Source organism: Rhea americana, unplaced genomic scaffold, assembly GCF_003343005.1.
Source record: "Rhea americana isolate MKP2758 unplaced genomic scaffold, rheAme1 scaffold_120, whole genome shotgun sequence".
Classification (NCBI taxonomy): Eukaryota; Metazoa; Chordata; class Aves; order Rheiformes; family Rheidae; genus Rhea; species Rhea americana.
In genome coordinates this window covers 2,948,856-2,956,230 of record NW_028185262.1, presented here as the reverse complement: position 1 = coordinate 2,956,230, position 7,375 = coordinate 2,948,856, and the positions used below count along the sequence as shown (strand labels likewise).

Below are 7,375 nucleotides of genomic sequence, written 5' to 3'. Positions count from 1 at the left end.
CCGGCGGTGCTGGGCGCTCCTGGGCGGCGGCGGCGAGGGCCCGCTGCCCGCCGGCCATGTCGGGCCGCGGGAAGTCCGGCGGCAAGGCGCGGGCCAAGGCCAAGTCGCGCTCGTCGCGGGCCGGGCTGCAGTTCCCGGTGGGCCGGGTGCACCGGCTGCTGCGCAAGGGCAACTACGCGGAGCGGGTGGGCGCCGGGGCGCCGGTGTACCTGGCGGCGGTGCTGGAGTACCTCTCGGCCGAGATCCTGGAGCTGGCGGGCAACGCCGCCCGCGACAACAAGAAGACGCGCATCATCCCGCGGCACCTGCAGCTCGCCATCCGCAACGACGAGGAGCTCAACAAGCTGCTGGGCGGCGTGACCATCGCCCAGGGCGGCGTGCTGCCCAACATCCAGGCYGTGCTGCTGCCCAAGAAGACGCAGAGCTCCAAGAAGTGAGCGCGGTCCCCCCCGGCCCGCGCCCGGGGCCGGGGTCCCCCTCCCGGGCCGCAGGCCAGCCCCAGCTGCACCCTGCCAGCCCCCAGGCCGCTGCGGGGAGCCTGGGGGAGTGCGGCCGAGCCGCGGCCCTGCTGGCGTCCCTCACCTTCCCCGGGGTCCTCTCCCCCCCCGAAGAGGCGGCCTGGCTGCCAGCAGCATCCCTACGGCCGGGGTCTGGCGGGGGGGCTGTTGGCAGCGGCAGCCACTCGTGCTGGCTGCCGTGGGGCTGGATGTGGGCACCCCCGACTGCCTCCCCCTCTTAGCTGCGGGGGCCCCTGGAGCCGCCCTGGCATAGGGGTCGGACTCGCTGCCGCCACGCACCCCTGGCGATGCCGTCCCGGCCGTGCCGCCGTGGGCAGAACGGGGGGCGGAATGATGCGGAAAGGAGAAGTTTCTCAGTCGATGAGAAGTGACTGTTGGTCTTGGTTTTGTTCCTGGTAAAGCTAGTGCATCACCTACTGTAAGGGAGCTCTAATCTCTTCATTTTGACATCTCTTTTATTTTGGGGGTACCTCCCTGCACAGTCACCTTCTGGCCCCCCTCCTGCTTGGGGGGCACCAGTGGACCCTCTGGCCGCATAGCTGTGGGCCCTGCTGATGGGGTAGGTGGCGGGTGCAGCGACGGATCCTCTCGGAGAGCGTCGCAAGGTCAGGCGCCCGCTGCCGCTGGGAGCAGGAGCTGCCATCTTCTGCTGTGGCTCCGCTCTTCCTCCCGTCACGGAGCAGCTCTTGGTTGCAGAACCTTTTAATATTGTGGAGAGCTGTGTTGTACCCTAGTTGCACTTCTGCAAATGACATGCAATGTCTCTTGTTTTCATTTTTTTTTCCTTGTTGTTGTTCAACACTATTCCTGGTTCTGAAAAAATAAAGTGCTGATGACATCTGTTAACTGTAACCCTTTATGGATTAGTATTTCTTTTTAAAATGCCCCTGAGTTTGTAGTTAAAAAACAGTATTTAGCTAGTACAATATTTATTAAATGGCTACCGGGTAATGAGCATGGGAGCCGGCTGTCCCTGTGACACCTGGCATAACWGATGCGGAGACCAGCTTTCCTCGCTGCCCAGCGCAGCCTGCTTCTGTGGAGGCTGATAGTCGTGTGCATGCAGCAGTGTCTAGGCAGTCGGGCAGTAGTAGACCTTCATAATGTTGTTTCTTTAACAAGTAAAATGAGCAACTATTTATGTGCTGTAAGTAGCATGTGTTCAGCCTATTGAATCAGCTGTTAATCTGTGGATGAAGTAACTTGCTCTGGCTCTGACTTTATTATTACCTAGAGTAGATGAGTCTGGATGCTTGTCAACCAGTTTTATGAAGGGTTTTTCCCCCTCTGTTGTAGAATGTGGAAGCAGTGTGTTCGTTAGTGTAGCGCTAATGGGGAAGTAGAAGTGTCTGTCGGTTGCTCYGTGGTACCTGCTGGTGGGGCTGACCTTGGTGGGGGCATCCGGCCGCGGTCCCGCTGGGGCGGCACGGGACCTGCTGGGATCGCTCTTCCTTCTGTAAGCTCGATGTTACCACGTGTGGGGTATGCGGGGTGGGACAAGGTGTTCTCGTTACGTGCAAACCACTGTCTAGAGTGGTGGTTCTGACGTGTCTGTATCTGAGTGTCTTGTTCTCTTTCCTCTTTCTTTATTTTTATTTTTTTTTGTTTGTTTGTTTTCTCCAGGACCAGCATTCTGTACAACTTGAAAGAGAGTGCTTTGTATTTATTAGAAAATGCAGAACTTGTGATACTGGAAAGAACAGTGCAAACCCAATATCTGATTAAACTGGTTCAGTATTGAATGCTGTCGACTTGCTGTGTCTTGTCACCTCACCAAACCTACTTAATCTGGCAGTGGTGTGTGGGAGCAGGCTCTCTGGCAGCTTAATATCTGGGCTTGCCACTCTCCAAGCGGGACTGGTAAAACATGAAATTTGGCCTTGCAATGCTGTTGATCACACTTGCCCTTCACTTGCACAAATAATGTTTTCCACCTGTGGGAGTGGACACAACCCTTCTGCCGCTCTTCTCCCTGCTACGGGAAGACAGTACTGCTTGGTCGCTCTGATGCCAGCGTGAGGAAGCCTGAGCTGCCCTGGGGCTGAGAGCAGCAGAGGAGGAGAGAGGCTGGACCCCAGGACCTTCCCTGAGTGCTGGTGCTGGCTGTCACCCTGGACCGGCTGCCTGAGGATCTGGTGGGTGGCCCTGCAGGCAAGTGGATAGCGGGCTGCGGGGCTGGGCATGGGCTTGCAGAGGCCAGATGGTAAAAAGCTCCTTGTGATGGGGAAGGAGGAGGCCAGGAGAAGCCTGACTGTCTATTGCGTTGCCCTCTCCCTTTCCTGGACGTCTCACAGTTCACAGTCCTGGTGATTGCTCTGCAAGCTAGAGACTTATTCAACTTGCTCCCTGCTTAGGTTCGGAGTGGAAGGGTTACAGGAGGCTTAGCTGATTTCTGGCAGTTGTTGGGGCTGGGTTCGGGCAAGGTTTCTTTTGTGCTGGGCTCTTGGAGGTTTAGGCTGGGGCTAGAGAGGGTGGGCTGGGCTCTGCAGGGAAATATGCTTTCTTCTGCCCAGCTGAACTGGCAGTCGGAGCAAAAGGGCACAAACAAGTGTTGTGCAGTTGAGGAAGGGCAGACAGCGAAACAGGGATGTGTCTGGATCCGCTGCAGGGTCCAAGTGTGCTGCATTGCAGACCCTGGGTCTGAATAGCTCTGTAGCCATCCTGGTGTCTCATGACTTTGCTCTGGCTTTGGTCAGGGATGCAGGCTGATGCCTGCAGCTATAATTAGGAGTTCGTGGCTTGTTTACTGGATGCTGGTGGTGTGCACTGTATCTGTAGTAGCTAGCTCCAGCTGGGGTGAAGACTGGGTTGCAAACTTCTGTCTGCCATATGAATGACTAAATCAGCAGCTAGCTGGGAAAGCTTGACTATTGCAAAGCAGACAGAAGGAAATCCTGTCTGTCTGGCCAAGGATTGCTAAAGTTCTTAGCCCTCAGTGTCTCATGAACTCTGAGCATTGCAATGACCAGAAGAGTGGAAGTATCTGGATTGCTGGGACTGAAGATCAAGACTCTGTGGTCTTGATCTTCAGCTAAAAGAGAAGAGGAGGAAGGAGGAGGAACCTCCCCCTACACACAGACAGACAGAATGGACTTTATCCCATTTAAGCCTGTAGGTCCAGAGAAAAACCTGTGGCTTCTTRGAGCTGCACTGCTGGTCCTGGCTCTTCTGAAAGCTTTGCAACACCAGTGTAGCTGAAACCAGATAGTGTGAAGGGCTCAGCTGSGCAGGCCCTTCATGGAGGTCATCTGTGTTGGAGAGGTGTCAGCCTCCTGCCTCCCCTGAGCAAGGAGCGGTCCCCAGATCCACGTACCTCCTCTTGGGCAGCTCTCTGTATGACAGCTGAAACAACAGGATACTGTGCAGACCCAGGAATGAGGCTGTCCGCCTTAGGAAGCTGCCGTTGTCTCTGCGTGCCGTAAAATCTCTACTGTCTATGTGCTGCAGCTCTAGGACTTGCTCAGTTTCTTTGGATGATGAGACTGGAGTCACCTGCCCTTGGATGTCCTCTGGGCCCATGCAGCTTGGTTTCCCTCAAGAGCACAGCTCTTGCAGCTAGCAGTTCCCATGGGAGTCCTGCTCCAGGATGGTCCAGCCTTGCAGCTCCCAGCTGTCTCATCGCTTCTGGGCGATGAGCTGTCAGCCCCTCCAGAGGAGAGATCTGAGGTCTCCAGCCGGATTCCGGGCAGCAGGCGCTTTCTGGTATGCAATGCTGCATGCTGCTGTCATTCACCTGTGTTTCCTCTGACACTGCAGGCTCTGGCAGCAGGACACTTGCTCCCTCTAGGCTGTACCCTCGCTGCCTARTAGCTGCTTTCAGGTATGCTACCGATATTTTATCTTCTTGGTAACACTTCTTAGCACTTTGTCTTACATGTTAGTGCTGAGGGTGTAGCCTTGCTGAGCCATCTGACCAYCTCCTTGTAGCAGTAAGAGGAGAGGGGAGTCTTCCCCAGTTGCAGAAATACATGCATGCGGGAGCTGCACAAGTCTGATACTGACTTGAGACCAGCCAGCTCTTGCAGTGATAGCATCCCTTCTATCCGTCAAAACCTGCAGTGTCACCTAATGACTAAGGAGACAACTGCAGGTTGGTGTGTGAATGCAGCAGCTCTCGGGTACCAGAGATCACTAGCAGATGATGAAGATTGGTGCAGTCTGCATGGGCAGAGGGACTGTGGCTGGCCTAACCCTGCAGCTGTGTCCTAAGTAGGGACCCAAAGGGAGACTCTCTGCAGACTCCCAGAAGCAGARTGTTGCACATCTGGATTCTCCTCTTGCTGAATTTAGCTGAAGGATGTTTCCTGAGAGAATAAAATTTCTCTCTTCTCTTGTACCTTGTACCAAAGAAGCATAAGCAGCTGAGGCCTGCTTTACAGGCAACTGGGGCCTGCTTTACAGGCAACTCGGCCCTGCTGGAAGAGGGGCTCCTCCTTTTGAGCGGCACTGAGGGCAGGTAGAGAGTGTCCAAGAGGTGGTGGTGTGCTGCTGGCTGGCTGTCCCTGCTAGAGGTGAGGTTGGAGACCTCCTGGGTGAGATGCCTGGATTGCCTTTGGTTCACTGTGAAGTGCAGTTTCTCTCTCCGGTCTCTGGGTGGCACAAGCAGGGGGAGGCTTGTCTTGTCTCTTCTCATGAGCTTTATTCAGGTGCAGCAGATAGGGTGGTGTAGAAGTAACCCCAGTGCGGACAGCCCAAGTGACTGAGGTGTGAGCCCTGATCTCTAGACAAAGAATAACTGTCCACTGAGAAGCCAAGGCGCTCTATGGGAGTTGTGCTGGGTTAAACCCCTCAGAGCAGAATGGTGCAGCTTCTTCCTCCTCTACTTCCCCCCCCCCCCCCAGGTACCTTCTGCTTGCTCGACCTTGTGTCATGTCTTGTGACTGCGTGAGAGCTGAATATGTGTGTGTGTGTGTGTGGATGGGGGGAATGTCAGATTTCTTCTAATGCTTCWACAAGTGGCTAGGTTCAGCTCTAATGTGGGAAATGCCGAGAGTGTGGCTTTCAGGAGTCATCCTCAGTGCAACCCTGCAGGAAGCCTACAGGCACTAGACCAGAACAGGCTCCATCAGGGGCTCATGAGCAGACCTGMTGGCCTCTTGCTGCCCTTCCAGCGTGGGTTGAGTGGCCATGGGAGTGTGGAGTGGTGCCTCCTGGTACRGTGTGAGCTCATGTCCTGGGTGCCAGCCTGATACACTGCAGTGAGGGAGTGAATAGCCTGGCCACTGCTGCCTGTGGTCCTCTGGACATGAGGAAGAAAGCTGCTTCTGAGCTGCTCCTGGTGCAGAAGTGCTGCCATCCTGTCCCTGTCGCATGGATGCCTGTCCAGCTTTGTGTAAGGCTGATCTGTGCTGGGCTCCCTGGGCACTACACCTCAAATGTGCTGTTTTTTTCCAGCAGATGCTTGTAGGTGAGCTGGCTCCAAGGGCTTGATGCTCTTGGCCAATGCTTTCTTCTCCCCCTGGGGCTTTGGGGAGGGGAGAGGCAGAGGCAGTTGAGGTGCCCTGTGAATGACTCTGCTACTGCTGCTTTGAGTACTGTGAGTGACAGCGTGGCTGCCCTGAGGCAAGCAGTTCCCTTGACTTAACCAAACCAGATCCTTGTGGTACACCATAGCTTTACCACCTCCTTGGAGCRTCTTTCCTGGGCTAACTTCCTTGCTGCAGTAAATGGACACAAGCCCTGGTCCTCTTTCCCTTTGATCTTCTGCAACTTCTTCATGGTGTGCCTGTGCTGGTAGTAGCTGCTGCTTTGGTAAAAGCAGGGGTYTCTTCTGCAGGGCCTTCTACCTGGGGAGGGAAGGCTGCATATGGGGCTGCGTGGAGCAGCCAGTTCATCCCTCGCCCTGTGCTCCTGAGGTTGAGGCAGAACAAAATGGCCTAGATCCCTGACAGCATTTTATGCAATCTCACTKGTGTGAGCTATAAATAGGCGCTGTAGATGGGAAGACGAGGGGTGGCTCCGCCAGGGTTTTGTGATATGCCTCTGCTCTGAACGGATTCRTGGTGCCCTTGTTGCTGGAGTGACTCACTGCCTGCAGGGGCGCTCAGTGCCCGTGGGGGAGCCTTAAATGCACAGTGTGGGGGGGAGGGGGTGGCCAAACTCCAAGTCAAAATAGCATGGGAGATGTCCCCCTCTAATGTGCGATTGCTGTGCAAGGGCAGCTCCTGATGGGCGTGGGAACTGGACTGTGGGTTTGCTTCAGCACGCTTGGCAGGAGAGCAGCTCTGCCTTCTACATCTCAGCCCAGCATCCCTTCCCTGCTCGGCAAGCTTTGCTAGCTGCAACTGCGCAGGCACTGCCGGCCTTCCCACCCCCGCCTTCCTCCATGCTGCTTGCACTGTGGTAGATGACTCGTCTTTCTGAGCTCAAGACATTCTGCCATTTCTGTGTATTTTATACAGTTTCTCTCCAACAGTATAAAGCAGGCTGGGGCTGCTTTCTGCTGCTCCTGCTTGCAAGGGCTGCAGTACCCCTGCCCGCCTCAGACCTGACGTRGTGGGCGGGGAGCAGCAGGGCCCCTCTCGAGGGGCTGCCCATGCAGTGCTGCTGCAGCTGGAGACCCTCCCAAGCCACCCCCACCCCCAAGCCTGGGCTTCCACAGCAGCACTGCCCACTTACCATCCCCCAAGGGCTGGACAGACCCTCCCCATCCCATCCACCCACCTCACCTGCAGAGAGCAGCACACCACAGCTCAAAAGTTTTTAAAACAATTTATTTGAAACAACAATCGAAAGAAAAAAAAAGACAAAACCCTCAAAAAAATCCCCTAAACGACAAAGAAAAAAAATTAAAGGCCATTGAAGATGCGACCTGAATACGCGGTTGCGGGGGCTGCGGGGCGCCGCGGGCGCGCCCG

At 55.6% G+C, this 7,375-nt stretch overlaps 1 protein-coding gene across 1 annotated transcript; it reads left to right on the top strand.

Moving 5' to 3' along the window:
• Positions 1-6: 6 nt before the first annotated feature.
• On the top strand, positions 7-2,260 carry LOC146600482 (histone H2A type 2-B). Its single transcript, XM_085324587.1, has one exon. The coding sequence runs from the start codon at positions 57-59 to the stop codon at positions 435-437; it is 381 nt and encodes a 126-aa protein (XP_085180713.1). The 5' UTR covers positions 7-56; the 3' UTR covers positions 438-2,260.
• The last annotated feature ends 5,115 nt before the right edge of the window (positions 2,261-7,375 follow it).